The sequence below is a fragment of the Platichthys flesus genome, chromosome 4 (genome assembly GCF_949316205.1).
Source record: "Platichthys flesus chromosome 4, fPlaFle2.1, whole genome shotgun sequence".
Taxonomy (NCBI): Eukaryota; Metazoa; Chordata; class Actinopteri; order Pleuronectiformes; family Pleuronectidae; genus Platichthys; species Platichthys flesus.
The window spans coordinates 19,858,734-19,877,437 of record NC_084948.1 but is presented as its reverse complement, the minus strand read 5'-3'; the positions used below and the strand labels follow the sequence as shown (position 1 = coordinate 19,877,437).

Genomic DNA, 18,704 nt, shown 5'->3' with positions numbered 1-18,704 from the left:
TCATTTTAATTAGGCAAAGCTCATAACGTTCAGCATGTTGATCTTCTGTGCGGTCTGGATCACTTTTATTCCAGTTTACGTCAGCTCTCCTGGTAAATTCACTGTGGCTGTGGAAATATTTGCCAGCAGCTTTGGATTAATTCTGTGTATATTTGCTCCAAAGTGTTACTTCATATTGTTTAAGCCCGAAAAGAACACCAAGAAACATTTGATCAACAAGAATGAATCCTAGTATGACATCACACAAGTTCTTCACCTAGTTTGTGTGAATATTTGCATGCTTTTAAATTTTTGTAATTTTGTGAACGATATTTAAAATCGTTTGTTTTCAAATTTTACAATAATTTACATTTCATGCTGGAAATATGAAATAAACTAAGTAAAGTTTTGCAAAATAAGAGTTTTGTCTTCACTATATAACATAACAAAAAATTGCACAGCAAACATCACATTTGTTGAAAACAGTGCTTATTTCTTCAGGTTTCTCTGGTTTCAGCAGAATTATTATTCTACATCCTAACAGTGCCACCAGGAGGCCAAGAAGCGTGGTCGGTTAATATTTATGGTCTGTATTTGGTAAATGGTATTCATATGGTATTTATAATCAGTAGCAGGAATGACACACAATGCCCCTTATGATAATTTAGTTAAAGGCAACAAGTTCTAGGCACACATAATAGGATAGTTTTCCTCTTTTGTTAAAAACCTGCATAGGGCTAGTACAGAGAAGACAAAATCTCTGGACACACACTAGTTTTTGTGTCAAATTTTCAACCGAATAATAAAGACTGAACTGAACCGAGTCCCTGCATGAGCAACGGGATAATTCTAAAGGGAATACATGGATGGGGGATGTGCTCGTGTTGATTAAGTCCCTGCCCTTTCTACATACATCGCTACTACCCATTGGATGGTTTAGGTCACTGGCCTGGCGGAGGCCAAACTGTAGTTAACAAATACCAGGTCCAAACAGTAACAAGGTATTTGTACTTGTTTACTTCCCACCAATGGTCACTATTATAACTATGATGACGTAAATAGTGGAACAAAGATTATAATAGCCATGTTTTTAGTTGACAACGATTTCTGGACACTGATGTAGGTAAAGTTCTCATATAGACGACAACTGAGTTGTATATTTTTGTCACCTGCTTTGAGGAAGGAAAAGACATGTCCATATTTTCGAGAAGAAACCACTTAAATTAGACTGTGTACCATTGTGTGGGCTAACACTGATCCACAGATTCGCTTATGAAGTCAGATGACGTGTCCGTTTGTAAGGCTGTAATTTTATTTGTTTGTTAGTTGCACAAGTAGTTACTGAAAAAAGTAGAGTTGAAAATTACTTTATTTCTTCTTAAAGCATTACTGTCAACAATGTTCTTGTCCCAGGGAATTAACAAATACATAATTCAAGAAAAGACCACTTTATTTAAACATAATAATATACACCATGTCAGTCTTTTTAATAAACACATCTTTATTGTTTTAGTTTAATCTGATAATCTCGGTGGGATTAAAAAACCCAGAGAGGATAAGATTTTTTCACAGATTTATCTCAAGAGTTCATTTTGTCACTTGGTGTGGCCTCGACTCATGATGGCTTTTTTTGTGTTCCTCTCTGGTTTCAATAGGATGATGTAACATTTGGGTCCAAACAGCGCCACCAAGAGGCCAAAACTAGAGGCCAGGATGGCAAATACCTCCACTGCATCTGCGTATTTGCTTGGTGAGTTGACGTAAGCAGGAACGAAGGCCACCCACACTGCGCAGAAGATCAACATGCTGAATGTGATGAGTTTAGCCTCGTTGAAGTTGTCGGGGAGATTCCTTGCCAGAAAAGCTAACAGGAAGCTGAGCACAGCTAGTAATCCAATGTAGCCAAGCAACACTGCGAAGCCGATCGTGGAGCCGACTACACACTCATACACTATCTTGTCATTGTGATACTGGGTGTTTTTATGTGGAGCTGGTGAGGCAGACACAAGCCAGGCAGTGCAGATTGCTGCTTGAACAGAAGTAAGAACCAGAACTGTCCCTCTCTGCTGCACAGAGCCAAACCACTTCAGAGTTGCTCCCCCTCCTGGCTTGGAGGCCTTGAACACCGCCAGCACCACCATGGTTTTAACCAGGATACACGACACACAAAGCACAAAGCTGATGCCAAATGCCGCATGTCTCAGCTGGCAGGTCCATGCTCTGGGTCGCCCGATGAACAGCAAAGAGCAAAGGAAACATAACTTCAGTGAAACCAAGAGTAGGAAGCTGAGTTCTGAATTGTTTGCACGCACCATGGGGGTGCTGCGGTGATGGATGAAGATACCCAGGACGACAGCAGAGAAAATCGTGCCTAGCAGGGAGGCGGTGGTCAGGCAGATACCCAGAGGTTCATGGTAGGAGAGGAACTCTGTTTTCTTTGGAACACAGTGGTCACGCTGGGGGCTGGACCAGAAATCTTCTGGACAGCTGCTGCACTCCATGGAGTCTAAGAAAAAAGAAAAAAAAGGAAATTCTCTTTTTTCCGCAAGAAATTTTGTTACATGTAACACTTACTTGACTTAAGTTCTTTGAAATAAAGTTAGAAATTATGTTAATATCATTTAATTCATGTGTGTGCTTTTTAAAGTTGGTCTGTTTTCAGTAAAGGATGTACCCCGCCTCTCGCCCAATGTTCACTGGGATTGGCTCCAGCCCCTCCCTCCACCCCTAAAGCAGTACAGATGATACATGGATGGATGGATGGATATTATATGATAGTATTGAATAACATTGGACTGATGCCAACCTGTTTCATTTGTGAACTCTCCCTCAGAACAAGGGATACAGTCAAAACAGCACACAGGTTCCCCCTTCTTTCTTGCCATGCGGGTTCCTGGAGGACAGCTCTCACTGCAGACTGACCGAGGAGCCTGCAGTCATCATCATAAAACAGTTATTCTAAACCATTTGATATTAATATCCCATGCCATATTAAACAAGAGCATAAACCACAACAAATATATTTAACCTGTTTTGATTCAAAGTTCCAGAAGATCTTCTCGTCATGAAGTGTGAGTTCTTCACCTTTAGTGGCGGATTTCTTAACCTCACCCACAAGGTGAACTTTAGTTCCTCCATCAGGAAGCCACTGCCAGTTCATGATGTCATAGATCAGTAAGGCATCACCGTTTTCATCAAATGACACTTCATCACCAAATGGTGTGGTGAAGTTTACCTTCTCCAAGTAATACATAAGCTACATTGGGGAGAAAACAGAAGATTTATATATAATCATGGAGAAAATACAATTCAATCTTTTTTCTTCAATTACCTGTGGCAAAGAAGACAGGTTTTTAACCCCTGATTATTTGTTGGTTGGTTTGTTTGAAAGCAAGATTGCATAATGACTTACTATTATCACAAAACTTGGAGTTGGAGTTAGAAGAAGAAAAAATGCATTTCTGGATCAGGAATGATCCCTAATTTTCCTAGAGAATAATAAATGGATATTCAGAATATACAAATAAAGCCACATTTAGGGGACTGTTATCTAGTGTGTACAAGCTGGTTCAGCTTGGTATTCGGTCTAATGAATTCCATGCTTTGACAAATAAAGTGAATATTGTTTATTTCGTATTGTGATTTCTGGTATTAAATATTTTTTGTTTTACTAAAAGAAAATAAGAGTAAACGCTACCAGGCCTCTTCATTTGACAGTTTATAATATTAAAGTGTCAAACATGGGGGATCAGTTTAACAAAGGGTTAAGTGTAAATTTCACACCTGCCATGGCTGCAGGCTTTGCACAGCAGCACAGCTGTGGCTGCTGAAAGGTCCTCCCCCTGGCTCACAGCGCAACAAGTCATCGAGCGCGTACGCCAGAGCATACACTGCCTTGTAGATATTGTACTCAGGCCGGAGGTTAGAGACATCTAGAAACTCTGTCTCCACATTCTCTATGTCTTCATCCCCAGTGCACAACACTCCTGCTACTTCCATCCAAGCTGCCGGAGCTGGAGCAAATCTACACTGAAATGTGTGTTCCCAAAACTGTCTCACCTGAAATGCATTTAGAGGCTGAAATCAAAGTATTTCATCATTATATAACCACTAATCTGCTTGTAAGATTATAATCTCACCATGCTATTTCCAATGTTAGTGTTGTTTTCTCTGTCAGGACGGATGTGTAACAGAAAGTCCCTGAGTCCTGATATTTCTCCCCGACGGATGGCGATGCCCAGTGTTCCGCCCAGGTATGGCATGAGGTCAGGGGACTGCAGCACAGCAGCTGATGTCCAGGCTTCACTGGCCATCCACTGCAAGCCTTTCACATTCTGCCTCACCACCTGTGCATTGCATTATACTGAATATATTTTGTTCAGACTTATGTGCAACAGCTTTAATTTACTTTGTAGCACAAAACAATTATAAAATATAGAAAATACAAAACTCAGATCAGTGTAATACACTTAGTAAGAGACACGTGCACGATTTAAAATGACATTGTCTCTCAAATCTTAAATCACCACAAGAACTAGATAAGTAAATACCTCTTTCATTAACTGTATCATGTGGATCTGCTGTGCAAACACGATGACCACACGAGCTGTGGATTTCTTCATCACCTCCACAATCCTGCCCAGTTCGACTGGGTCGTCACCCCAGGGTAAGATCTCCGTGTAGGCCAGACAACCTCCACCGGACGCAGCCAAGTCAGGCTGAAAAGATCTGGAAATGTGGAGTCCGTAGTCATCATCACTGACCAGCAGGCCTGCCCACGTCCAGCCAAAATGTTGGAGTATCTGAATCATGGCACGCACCTAAGTGAACAGAGGGAGGGATGAGTGCAAAGATCAACGTCTCTCAGTTAATTCTTATTAAGGTGCTCTTTCATTTAAATCCAGTATTGTGTCTGAGGCAACATATTTTTAATCCAGGGGACTCCTTGATGTGCACACAACTTCCTGTTATCCATAATTTGTATTTGTTATCTGTAGATAGAGTTTCACCTGAAAAGCATCACTTGGTATTGTCCTGAAGAAGGACGGGAATCTTTGACGGTCACTCAGGCAGGAACACGTGGCAAAATAACTCACCTGTTATAAAACAGCAACATATGTATATATATATCCACACAGCATTGCTTTTCATACAAGTCAGCAGAATTAATTAAATAATTAAATAAATTAAAAAAGTCCTCGCAATACAATGTACATGTCATAATCACACCATTTAACATTTCAGATTCATTGAAATTGGGCATTGAAAGCAAAGCTAACACTGAAAAGAAACTTACAATGGGCAGTTTGAATAAACCCATCACATCAGATGCGGCGATAGAAAACGTTGAGAAGGGATCACCCACAATCCCCAGGACTGGAGGAGGCCCCACACAGGCCTCCTGAAGCAGATAGTCCTCCTCTCGACCGCTGGCCAGAGACAAGGCGGCACTGAATCCAATCACCAGCGTGGCACAGTTATCGTACAGACTGTATCCCAGAGTCACATTAGGCAGCAGGTCAGCGCTTCTGTTGATCTCTTCGATAGCAAAGGCCATGGTCATGGCATGTCTGAAGGCTGGAGGGTCAAAGCTAGCACATAAACAGACACAATTAACCAGCTGTGAAGTTATATATGTTGATATGATACAATTGTTGAATTGTGCAGGAGTGTGAGACTTGCCCCTGGCAGCTGAGCTGAGTCGGCTCTGAGGTGAACGTCAGCTCAGGGAACACGGAGGTGTAGTGGACTTCAAACAACCCACCCAGAATCACATCACCAGGCTTGTGCATCCCATTGAGATAAAACTGCCTCCTGATCTTACAGGATGAGGAGTGAGAGGAAGACTCAGACGAGAAAAGGGAGGAAGGGAACATAATCAACAATGAGAAGCTGTGAAAGGAGAAAAATTTGTTTAGAAATGGCTCCATTACGGCCATCCGTCCCTCCAACCCCATCTCTGATGTAAACGCAGGAGTGCTTGATTTTATATGCAGGGGGATTTTCTTTATAGTTTCATCCCGCCCACCAGGGCTTGGGCAGATATTTAGGGGAGTGAAAGCTCATATCAAATTTATACACGTGATTTGATAATTCACGCACTTTGATTTGAATTATTTTGCATTTGTGAAGTTGGAGGTCATTTGACTTTCTGTCTCTCGGTCACCATGAACTATCTCGAGTTGAAAGATCAGTAATTTGTCATTTTATGTATAACAAAAAGTATGAATGACAAAGGAGATTAAAGACAAGAAAAATCAAAGGCATTAAGTGCTTCTCATTAAATTGAGACGGTGTCATGTCGGGTTTAAGTGAACCTTTGGTGTCTATGCTTTTCTGAATGGGGATTTTTTTCTCTCTCACTATAATAAACCTCCTTGTAGAGAGGAATCGATTTTAGCAGCTTATATGAAAAACCATTATACAGGTTTTAGCAAAGCTTTGTGGAATGATGGGACATGAGCCAAGGAAAGGAAATATTCAATTTAGTTGTGTATCCGGTGAAAGTGATGATCAGACTTTTTTCCACCCAGCTCCTCTAACAATGTGAGCTTAAGTGTTTTGGGAAATTTTCACAAATTTCACAGAGAACAATTCATGGCTCTCAATGAATAAAAAAAACTTCCACATTTAGAAGACTGATATACACGAGTGTGTTAAATGTTGTGTGGCTTGACTGAATTTAAAGGGGACTGTTGAGCCTTGTTTGTTTTACATATTAACTTAACAAGGGTAGAAGAGAAACAGAGGCACTCAGTGAAGGTTATAAAGTACATAAGCCTAAGGAAATAAAAAATACACAGCAAGGACATCCTCTCTGTGATGTACAGTAAGATGACGTACAGTAGGAGGGAATCTCTAGTCTGAAAAGCTATATAAAGCAGTGATTACACACTTATTGCCCACATGCACACACTTACACGATGATGGGGATCTCAGTTCTCTTTGTTTGCCTCATGTGGGCTCTGGGTTTGTTTGAGCTGAACTCTGCTCTTGGTTTGAACCGGGCTGGGATCAAGTGTAAGCTGCAGGATACGGCTCATCCACCTGCCTTCTCAATGGACGGGGACTTTGTGGTTGGGGGGGTTTTCTCCATTCACTACTCCATGCACACAGTGAAGTATAACTACACCACGATGCCTGAGCCTCTGAGGTGCACTGGGAGGTTTGTATAACAGAGAGAGGTGGGGAATAAAAGTATGTTTGGCTGTGTGGGGACATGAATGTTTTAAATTTGTATAATGCGGTTAAAATATTGTTGTTTTAATTTTTGACATCAAGTGAAATGTGTTATATTATAAATGTATGGCTATAGGAGAAAATATTATGATATATGATTCTTAAATGAAAACAATTGTTTTCAACATCTTTTTTATTAATATTTCACAGAATAAGAACAGATGAATATGAATTTAAAAGTCATTCGTTGTGTGAAAATAGTTGACTATTGACATGCATTAAATCTCTTGAGAATTTTTGACTGGTATGTCCATAAATTGTAGATATTATTCTTATTAATAGTAGTATATATTAGTAGTATTAGTAATAGTATTTGTAGCAGAAGTAAAATTATTTGGCTATTCTTATTATGATGTTATATATGAAGGCGTATGATGTTCTTGGTTTTGATTTGATAAAAGTAAGTTATTATTATAATTATAATTATTATGAGTTGGTAGTAGTAGTACTAGTAGTACTAGCAGTACTATTTTCATTAGTAGTGGTACAATTTGTACAATAATTATTTTTCGTTATAGGCTATAATGATAATTGTGAGTATTATTATAACTAGAAGTAGTAGTACTCCCGTTCGTATTATTGGTATTATTCTTAGGCATGTGATATTCCCATTAAAACAACTGATTCCATCCTATGTAAACTCCAACATGCTCACATACATGTGTGCATGTGCAGCATCGACTCCCGCGAGCTGCGCTTCTCCCGTGCCATGATCTTCGCCATCGAGGAGATCAACAACAGCTCGAACCTGCTGCCGGGCGTCACACTCGGTTACCACATCTATGACTCGTGCGCCTCGGTGCCGATGGCGGCGCGTCTGGCCTTCCAGCTCGCAAACGGCCAGGACCCGGAGTTCAGCCTCGGCAACGACCACAACTGCTCCCAGTCCGGAATGGTGATGGCAATTGTTGGCGAGTCTGGCTCCACGCCATCCATCAGCATGTCGCGCGTCCTCGGGCCCTTCAACATCCCTCAAGTAAATCTATTTGTGTTTCTACTCAATTCATTAATTATAAACCAGTGCTATTAACAGTTGTTTTTGGAGATGAAGAATCCCACTGTGTTGCTCCAGGTGAGCCACTTTGCCACGTGCGCCTGCCTCTCCAACAAGAAGCAGTACCCGAGTTTCCTCAGGACGATTCCCAGTGACCAGTTCCAGGCCAACGCACTGGCCAAACTGCTCAAACACTTCGGCTGGACGTGGATCGGTGCTGTGCGCTCGGATTCGGACTATGGCAACAATGGCATGCAGTCATTCCTGGACGCAGCGCACAGAGAGGGCATCTGCGTGGAGTACTCCGAGTCTTTCTACCGCAACAACCCGCGCAGCAAGATCCAGAGAGTGGCTGAAGTGATCCGCAGGTTTCACAGGCTGTGTTGACACTGAACTTCGGCGCATTAAAGCCACTAAATATATTCAGTCACATATATGAATAGAAATATATTTATTCAAATAGTGACAAATACAAAAAAAATGTAATAAATAATACTGATTAAGAACTCACTTTTTGTTTATTAATCTTATAGGCCTGAACTAAAAATACCCATTGAGAAACTGTAGATTCAAATAACTGAAGTTCTAATTTTGATGGTTTAAAAAATCTTTATCCATATTAACTGTGTGCATCATGCATTAAATCACATCTCCAGGTCGACAGCCACAGTTATTGTGGCCTTCGCAGCCTCTGGAGACATGAGGATCCTGTTGGAGGAGCTGTCCCGGGAGCCTTCTCCTCCTCGTCAGTGGTTGGGAAGCGAGGCCTGGGTGACTGACTCACAGCTGCTGAGGTTCTCCTTCTGTGCCGGGGCCATCGGAATTGGCATCCAGCAAGCTGTCATCCCCGGCCTGAGGGACTTCCTGCTGGATCTGCCCCTGACCAAAGTGTCTGCGTCCCCGGTGCTGACTGAGTTCTGGGAGAGTGAATTCAACTGCAGGCTGAACCAGAGTGAGGAAGTTGTGTTGACTTGTTTTTTTTCTCATAGAACATAAGTGACACTATCATTTGTGTTGTGTGGAAATTGGAAATTAACGTTTATTTATTGGTGGTTCACAATTAACATCAAAGATACATGAAAAAAAGAATAATTTAAAATATATAAGGTATAAATATACAAGCTGAAAATATAATAAGGTACAAGGTTATAATGAAAGAGATATTAAATAAGTGAAAAATAGAAGATATATAATCATAGGTGAAACGTATGATTATTTATCTTCTATTTTGTGCAGTGATATCATAGCAATAATAATTATAATGATGTATAATTATAATGAAACAGCACAATACAATATAATTCTATAATAATATCATATTCATTCATTTCTGTTTATGCATATTAATACAGGTAAAGTCAGTTTCATTACATTTGATTTTACATTACATGTCATTTTAGCTGAAGCTTTAGTCCAAAGCGACTTACATTTTTAGTACACTCAACATTTATGAGGGGCCATTTAGGGGTTCAGTATCTTACCAAGGACACTTATGCATGCAGATGGGAAAGTGTGAGATTTGAACTGGCAACCTTCTTGCTGCAGAACACACGCTCTATCCCCTAGGCCAGTGGTTCTCAACCTTTTTTCAGTGACGTACCCCCTTCGAAGAAAAAATTCTGCCGAGTACCCCCTAACCAGCGCAAAGCATTTTTGGTTGAAAGAAAGATGTAATGTGATTTATTAAGCCTTGTAACTAGACACATTCAAATTTAAAACTCCATCAATGTCCATAACATTGCTCATTTGTAGTGGTCTCTCTTGAACTATTTCGAAATAAAAAGATATAAAAATAACTGAAGACTTTTATTATTATCTCAATATAAATAAAGATTTGTGCACCTCAAAATAATTATCAACTTAAAGTGACCTCTTTTGGGATCATAATAAAGATATGTTCTCAAACTGAACTCATGAACTTAATTATAGCTAAACACTTCTTCCCAAAAAATTAATCATTAACTTAGTTTTAAATAAAAGATTAGCTCAAAACATTTTTTTTTAATATTTATCATCATAAAATATCTTCTTTAAGGATCGAAAAGAATACTGACAGGTAGCTTGTTTCCGCTTGCTTCTGGGAGGCTTTTTGCATCGTGTCTTGAGATGACCTGAATTCAGAAAGTTTCCTCTTAAAAAACTCAGGTGGCTTACCAACATGACTTTCATGTTTTGTCTGGAGATACCGCTGAAGATATGGTGGCTTAATGCAACTGTTGGCTAATCTCTCCCCACAGAAAAAACAAAAAGGGTAAATAACCCAATCTATGTTATTGTTAATATTATTGAAGTGTCTTTCTGTTATTTTATTGTGAAATATTTGCTCGCTTTAAGATCATACAATTTCATTTCCGCTTTTGTATTACGTGCTTTTATTTTAAAAGGGTACCAGTAGAGACGCGGATTTCTTGTTATGAATCATTAACTTCACAACGGAAAACTTTTACGTTTTAGCGCCCCTTTGAAGAGGCACAAGCTCTCACGGTGTTGTTTAGGGAAGGCTCTCTGCTCTGGTTTCGCCTTCTTTGGCGCTTGTCCCTCCGTGTTTCAGCAGTATTGCTGCTGCACTTCAACTCGACTCCATTGTTGAAGTTTTCAAGGCAGGTGATGACAGGTGATGACAGGTGGCGTGTGCCAGGTTGAGTCAAACCATCGGTATGGGGGAGACTGTTTTTTTTAGGATAATTAAATTGAAAAGCCTTCTGAATATAAAATTTAGTTCATGAACTTACACTTATATATGATTGAATATTTGTTAAATAACAATTTTTCAAGGATTTTTGAATGGATGCTAATTTTAAATATATATAAAAAAAAATCTCAAGTACCCCCTGGAGTACCTTCAAGTACCCCCAGGGGTACGCGTACCCCCATTTGAGAATCACTGCCCTAGGCCATGCCGCCCCACATTTTTCGCATTATTTTCCATAAATGTAAATGATCATTAGTAAAAAGCCCAGTCTCCTCCATGTTGTGTTTTTAGGTGGAGCCACAGGAGAGAGTCTATGTGATGGAACTGAAGACATACAGTCGCTCCAGAGCCCGTACACCGACACGTCTCAGCTCCGCATCACCAACATGGTGTACAAGGCCGTTTATGCAATAGCTCATGCCATTCATTACGCAGTATGCCAGAAAACTAACTCTACAAGAGAGTGTGACAAACTCACCAGGATAGAGTCCAAACAGGTCGGTCCAAACAATGTCATGTACGCACCAATGTGAAAATGTACTTTACATTATTTACGTCCTGTCTTCTCTCATCTCATCATCACAGGTTCTCACTGAGCTGAAGAAAGTCAGTTTTTCTCAGAACGGTTATGATGTGTCATTTGATGCAAATGGAGACCCGGTGGCCACATATGAGCTGGTCAACTGGCAAAGAAGAGCAAGTGGCAGCATTGAGTTGGTGACAGTGGGGCACTACAATGCGTCGCTGCCGGTCGGCCAGGAATTCCACATCAGCAGGAACCTCACATGGATGGAGGGTAGCACACAGGTGAGGAGCCAAAAGGTAACACTTAAAGGGGACATATTATGCCCATTTCACCACATTTGATATGGTTCCTTGGGGTCTTAATGAAATGTCTGTAACATTTTTTGGTAAAAATACCACAAGGATAATTTAAAACAGCACCTTTTTTCTCTGTCTAAGACAGACCTCCTCAGATCGACCTGTTTTGAGGGCCCGCCCCCCTCTCAGCCCGCCCCCATCTTACCCCACCCCCTTTCACCCCTCTCATCCCTCCCCCTCCTCACCCCTCCCCCCTCTCATGGAGGTGTAGGACATAACGTTTTTACCTCCATTAATTAGCCTGTGTGTTTGAATGTGTTCTCACTACAGAATGCATTCAACATCTATAGGGCAGATTATGGGCCTTTATGTCCAAGAGGAATAGAGCAGTAAGTTTTGTTTTTTTTATGCATGAGATATCAGTCATTTCTGCAATACAAATATGACTGAGGAATAAAATACATAAATTACTCTTCCCTCTGTATTACTTTGCTAACTGCTCATCTTACACGTGTCAATTGTTAACATGTTACATATCAAACATTAAAAGCACACAACTGTTTCTATAAACTTTTATTGTCAGAAAGATTGCTAGAAAGAATGCCACAGAGCTTTTTAAAAATAGTTATTAAATGTACTGGCTGGGACAGAGGTAATAAATACAAAAAATACAATTTGTGCCATCAGTAGCCATACTGTAAACAAAGGAACACTTTATATTTGTGTGTCACCTTTATTCTCTAAATACAATGTAAACTTTGCTCAGCCGTTACAGGTATTTGTCGTAGAGAAGCTTTGTTAGCTGGTGCTGGAGCCCTCTGGGCCGGAGAATCAGGGTGGTCCTGCCCTCCTGCTCGGTGCTCCAGATACGCAGAGTGTTCCCTGATGCTCAGGGAAGTTATACAGGGTTCTGACCTGCCCTTGATTGAAACTCGACACATAGCTGGCTATAACTTCCTGCCTGTCAGGTTTCTCATACTTAGCAGAGAGGTCCTCAGGTTTTGAGATCTTCAGCATCTCATTCACATATGGGGCCGGGTCCTGAAAAACCTCGTGAAAGATGAGGTCCAACAGGTTATCCACGTAATCTGTAATACAAATTGAGGGGAAAAGTTGGACATTTTGCACTTTTTGTATTTATTATTTTCTTTTTATAATTATTTTATTCTATTTATCGTGAAGACGATAAATAAATGGTCTTTAAATCGTGAAGACCATTTAAAGATAGCAGTTAATCGATATGTTATTTATGTTTCACATACTGTTTGTACATTGTTTGGCTTTTAAATAGAGCCTGTGAGAATCACGGAAGGTTGCATCTGCTTTCACCGGCTTTGCTGTGCACTCGCCCTTCTTATATATTACATCTTTCCCCCGCCGACACACAGGACACACCTCAAACAGCTCCAGGAGGCAGTTTTCATAGACAATATATGTGGGTGTCTTATTAACAGGGTTGGAAGATTCCATTCTATTAGAACGACAAAGATTTCACCAAAAGGCTGCAACAGCTAAAAAAGTGTAGGATGGTAATCCATCTGATTATTGAAATGTTTAGATTAAATATTGAGTCACTCACGTCACATCTGCTGACTCAGTCAAGACTGTGATCGAGTCATCAGGATCATAGGTAGCATCCTGTGGCTCTCCGAAGTCCATACTTGAACAACTTGGGTTGTCCTCTCCCTCCTTCTTACAGCTGAGGTCCCAACACCAACATCAGTGCAGCACAGTTTTCTGTGTGCCTACGATAAAACAGACACAGTATCCATGGAGTCACAACAAATGAGATGCTGTTACAACTTTAACACGGAGACACAATCAATGACATGAAGAAGTAACTGAGGGTAAACCAACCTGTACTTTTGTAGTGAGGTCGCAGTGTTTTCATAGAAAGCTGCGTTCCATGTGTGCGCATCTGTGGTGGGTCCGTCTGGCATACTACGTGATGTAGCCTAGCACCGTGAACAGATGTGCATGCCTGAACACCAAAAGCAGCAATGTTATTCATGTTTGTACTACTGTCATGCATACAAGGATACAAGGACACATTTCCCCAACTAGGGCTGGTAATGAATAATCGTTCTAGTCCCGCACATTATGACAACGACATCCTCCGGTATCTTGAACGAGCGGCCGTAGCAGCAGCTGTAGCTGGAAGTTAGGTTCGTGAGTGTTGTGCTCTCCACACTCTTTCCCTCCGTCAGCTCGCGTGTCCTCCCTGGTGTACTGTGCCGCCAATGTTTTCCCACGGCAGCACTGGGCTGGAAGTTAGCCACGGCGCCAGTAGCAACCTTAGCAGCTACTGACGGCCGGCGGCCGCGGCCGCGAATGCTACTGGCGGCCGGTGACCGTAGCAGCTACTGACGGCCGGCGCAGCTACGGACGGCCGGCGCCCCGTAGCAGCTGCTTACGGCCGGCTGCCATAGCTAACTTCCAGCTACAGCAGCTACTAGGCACACACCAGCGGAGGGGGGGAAAGCACGTGGAGAGCACAACACTCATGAACCTGCCATGTGAACACCGTTCACCGTGGACTCCGACGCCGTCTTCTCGCTAAGACTCGCCAGCCGTCCTCGATTAATTGTTCAATAACGTTACTAACAGTCGAACATGAAAACTCCTGTAAAGTCTCTCCCTATCCCCCACCACTACATACTAGCCCCCCACCCCCTCACACACGGCACAACATGCTAACGGCACTAGCCTCCACACAAAATGTCTAAAAGAAGCAAATACCAGAATTATTTAAAAAAAATACTTACATTTCCCTCGTCTTCAGTATTGCTATGGAAAGATGGCACCGACCCCTCTTTCAATCACAACCTTTTAGAGAATCCAGCGTTATATCGGCCCAGGTTGATAAAACAGTCCGATTCAAAGTGATGGCAGGAACGTTGCCATCATATATGAACTCAATCCATCTCAATCTTGTGTTTTCTGAAGCTGGAGTCACATGAAGACATTTGTGCTGATTTGTGCAGCCGACCACTGAGCATCTCGGTTGTCGAAACTGATTCATGCTGCTGTTAGCTTATCCAAGTGTTTCCAAGGCCAAGGCTTGCAAGAATGAAATGGCGGACACAAGTGGACCGAGCTTCTATAAAGTGGGAGGGTCCATCTAGGGGTGGGTCGAGTGGTAGTGGGGGAGTGCATAGAGCTATGGGGGAATGTACTAAATGGGCATTTTTCGACTCTGACGTCTATTTCGGGGGAAATTCCATTGGACGCACTTTAGCACACAGAACAAATCGAGGGAGTGATTTTTTTCCAGAGTTTTTGGGACGGTAGACATGCCAGATACCCAAACTAATGTGTAGAAGCACTACAAAAGTGGAATTTTCATAATATGTCCCCTTTAAGTCAGATGTGTAGCCATAGTGTGATATCTGTGTGAGTTTGTTTGTGTCTGTGTGACAGGTGCCTGCTTCAGTGTGCACGGACAGCTGCCCTGCAGGAACCCGTAAAGTGTTGCAGAGAGGGAAACCCTTCTGCTGCTATGACTGTGTACCATGTCCTGAGGGAGAGATAAGCAATGCTACAGGTGAAATAAGAACACAAAGAATGTTCAACGCCGGTTGATGCACCCACCGACTTAGGTAACATTTCAGACGAAGCAGTTCTGAAGAAGGGCCCTGCTGGAAGCATAATGTGTTGGGGTTATTTGATGTACGTCCCATTATTGTCAACGCATATCTCAAGAATACCTTTAGGGAATCCTTTAACATTTGGCACAAACGTTCACTTGGACCTAATGATGTACTGATTTGATTTTGGGAGCCAAAGCACAAATGACAAAGTCATGACAAAGTCATTTGTGGCCTCATAACTTTGGCCTCATAATAATCTTTGGCCTCATAATAATCTTGGTTTCATGAACATGATATCTCTCATCTGGCTGTAGGGAATTTCTTTAAAATTCGATCAGTTGTCAATATTATACTAATAAATAAACAGTATTGAAGGTTTTTTATATTTTATTTCTTGTTATATTTGGGTGTGGTTTCTATCAAACCATTATTGTTTTTTTCCACCTCCCACACGTATTTTTGCATTTCATTTATGGACAATTCGAATTGTCTGGTTTTCGTTACCTCTGTAAAGCACCTAGTATTCATTTTATTATTACATTACATGTCATTTAGCTGACGCTTTTGTCCAAAGCGACTTACATTTTTAGTACACTCAACATTTATGAGGGGCCATTTAGGGGTTCAGTATCTTGCCAAGGAGACTTAGGCATGCAGATGGGAAAGAGTAGGATTCGAACCAGCAACCTTCTTGTTGCAGAGCACCCGCTCTATCCCCTAGGCCACGCTTTCCCCCATTTTATAAAGTTTACATCAAATATAAGGCTGCTGAATGTGTTTCTCTTCATTTATTTTTTCAGATTCTCCTGATTGCATCCCCTGCTCTGACGAGTTCTGGCCAAACGCAGAGAGAAACACGTGTCTCCCTAAGCCTGTAGAGTTTCTCTCCATCCATGAGTCCCTGGGAATCGTCCTGGCTGCGTTCTCCGTTGGCGGCGCGTGTCTCGCCATCATAACAGCAGCCGTATTCTTTCGTCACAGGTCGTCCCCGATCGTCCGGGCGAACAATTCCGAGCTGAGCTTCCTGCTGCTGTTCTCGCTGACTATGTGTTTTTTATGTTCACTAACTTTCATGGGAGCGCCCTCCGAGTGGTCCTGCATGCTGCGACACACGGCGTTCGGCATCACCTTCGTCCTTTGCATCTCTTGTGTCCTTGGGAAAACTATAGTGGTGTTAATGGCCTTTAAAGCGACACTTCCAGGTCGTAACATCATGAAATGGTTCGGCCCTCCGCAGCAAAGAATGACTGTGGTGTCCTTCACTTTTATTCAAGTTCTAATATGTATCATTTGGTTGGTTGTCAGTCCCCCTTTTCCAATGAAAAACCTGACCACATACAAGGAGAGAATCATCCTGGAGTGTGCGTTGGGTTCAGCTACTGGGTTCTGGGCTGTGCTCGGGTACATAGGCCTGTTGGCCTTTTTTTGCTTCGGGTTAGCCGTCCTAGCTCGGAAGCTACCTGATAATTTTAATGAGGCAAAGCTCATAACGTTCAGCATGTTGATATTCTGTGCCGTCTGGATCACTTTTATTCCAGCTTATGTCAGCTCTCCTGGTAAATTCACTGTTGCTGTGGAGATATTTGCCATCCTGGCCTCCAGCTTTGGATTAATTCTGTGTATATTTGCACCAAAGTGTTACATCATATTGTTTAAGCCCGAAAAGAACACCAAGAAACATTTGATGAACAAGAATGAATCCTAGTACATCTGAGCTCTGGGAATATATTTAATGGCAGCACACAAAGGTTCTTCCCCTAGTTTTTGTGAATATTTACATTTTCATGCTTTTTTATATATTGTAATTTTGTGAATGTCATTATAATCTGTTATTTTCTTATTTTACAAATAAATACAATTTTGTGCTGGAAATATGAAATAGACTACAGTAAAGTTTTGTCATCCACCCACTAACACACACACCTTCTTACAAGGGTTCCAATCTCGACCTCCCGAGCCACAGACGATCCCTCTGGAATTCGCACTTCATGTGTGAAGGGTGAATTCTGCGTGAGAAAGAATGGCCTATATTCTGTTAATTTAAGTAAAACATCAACACTGTACAACTGTGGATCAGCTGTGGATATGACCACTAGTTGGAAGAAGTCAACCAATCCCCTTTCTCAGGTCTGTTGGTGGATGACATTTTTTCCAAACTTCACCAAAATATAAACAATTCCCTTCATTATTTCATGTTCCTCTTAAAGTATATTCAGCTAAGAAGATCTTTTGTACATCTATAGCATTGTCCAATTGACACAAAATTGCTTATGCTACATCAGAGCGCCTACTTGAACAGATCTATATATCTGTACGTTTACATAACATTTTAAAGGTGTGATATGCTATTTAATAGCATGGATCGTAATGAGCAATTAGCAGGCAAGGATCGACATCGCAAGAAGGATGCAAGAAGTGAAGCGTTGATCTTGCCGCAGTGCGCAAAAACGCATGTAACGCGAAGACGTGTGCTTGGTCATCGAGCGCTCTCTCCACCAATCGCTCTATCCACCGACCGCAACAGGCTTCGACGTGCGTGTGCTCCGGCCCGCCAGTGCTACAACATAGCCCTAATTTTGTTTTTATTTCCTGAGAGTTCCATATGTATTTGCTTAAAGTAATTTCCTTACACAATTTGCTAACATGCCTCATTTCAGTGGTATGAGAGTACAATGTATGCTTGCCCGAGGCAGAGGGGCTGAGAGAGAATTTTCCTGTCTAAATTGTTTGATGGATATTTCAGGAAAGATAGCTGCCTGACAGGTTTTTCACTCTAACTCCTACACACAGTTGCTTTATTATTGGAATTATACACCTGTATGTTTTCAAGACTTTTATTTAGTCTCCAAGGGGTGAATATATAGTATATCCAGTTAAGAAGATCTTTTGAATATCGTTATGAAGTATAATGACAATTACATCTATGACGCCTTATGCTCAGACTTTTATTCAGCTAATGGATTTCTCTAGCATAAGTATAGATCATAATGACATGTTAATATATCATAGGGCGCCTGAATCTTATGTTCAGACCTTTAAGAATTATTCCCAGATGTGTTCTATATGTTTCTCCTTGTCTGAACAATCCTTGAACCGCCTATGTATTAATAAGAGGAGAGGTGGTTTTCAGCAGGTCCTTAAAACTTAAAGAACATTCCCAAATTTAGGCAGAAGGCTCAACAACTCCCCTCTAAAAGTACTTGTCTTGCAGAGGCAAGTCAGATTTTCACTATTTGGCCTGTGTGATTTCTCCGGGTATACCATGGTGCCCATCTGACCTGTGAAACTTCTCTGTAATAAATTCTGTTATGCTGCAAGTTCTGGATCTGCGTCTCCTCTCTTCAAACAACTACTTCAACAAGACACTGCTGCTTGAAAGTCACAAAAC

The 18,704-nt window shown here is 41.4% G+C and overlaps 2 protein-coding genes across 2 annotated transcripts; one reads left to right on the top strand and one right to left on the bottom strand.

The window, feature by feature from the left end:
• Positions 1-1,574: 1,574 nt before the first annotated feature.
• On the bottom strand, positions 1,575-5,831 carry LOC133952265 (extracellular calcium-sensing receptor-like). The gene is made up of 9 exons (XM_062386638.1): positions 5,662-5,831; positions 5,276-5,570; positions 4,989-5,075; positions 4,530-4,799; positions 4,119-4,325; positions 3,763-4,038; positions 3,008-3,235; positions 2,786-2,909; positions 1,575-2,485 (listed from the first exon to the last, which is right to left on the bottom strand). Exons 1-9 carry the CDS (start codon positions 5,769-5,771, stop codon positions 1,575-1,577), a joined length of 2,508 nt encoding a protein of 835 aa, XP_062242622.1. The 5' UTR covers positions 5,772-5,831.
• A 1,206-nt stretch (positions 5,832-7,037) lies between these two features.
• Positions 7,038-17,021, top strand: LOC133952264 (extracellular calcium-sensing receptor-like). Its single transcript, XM_062386636.1, has 8 exons — positions 7,038-7,144; positions 7,894-8,194; positions 8,291-8,580; positions 8,869-9,164; positions 11,196-11,401; positions 11,490-11,711; positions 15,147-15,270; positions 16,117-17,021. Exons 1-8 carry the CDS (start codon positions 7,038-7,040, stop codon positions 17,019-17,021), a joined length of 2,451 nt encoding a protein of 816 aa, XP_062242620.1.
• Positions 17,022-18,704: the final 1,683 nt, after the last annotated feature.

Excerpts from the sequence above, each read along its gene's own strand:
- LOC133952265 (XM_062386638.1), bottom strand. The coding sequence starts at position 5,771 with ATGCACAAGCCTGGTGATGTGATTCTGGGTGGGTTGTTTGAAGTCCAC. Across the intron at positions 5,571-5,661 it reads ACTCAGCTCAGCTGCCAGGG|CTTTGACCCTCCAGCCTTCA; the intron begins GCAAGTCTCACA and ends TTTATGTGCTAG. Across the intron at positions 4,326-4,529 it reads TGATACAGTTAATGAAAGAG|GTGGTGAGGCAGAATGTGAA; the intron begins GTATTTACTTAT and ends TGCAATGCACAG.
- LOC133952264 (XM_062386636.1), top strand. The coding sequence starts at position 7,038 with ATGGACGGGGACTTTGTGGTTGGGGGGGTTTTCTCCATTCACTACTCC. Across the intron at positions 7,145-7,893 it reads CCTCTGAGGTGCACTGGGAG|CATCGACTCCCGCGAGCTGC; the intron begins GTTTGTATAACA and ends GTGCATGTGCAG. Across the intron at positions 8,195-8,290 it reads GGCCCTTCAACATCCCTCAA|GTGAGCCACTTTGCCACGTG; the intron begins GTAAATCTATTT and ends GTGTTGCTCCAG.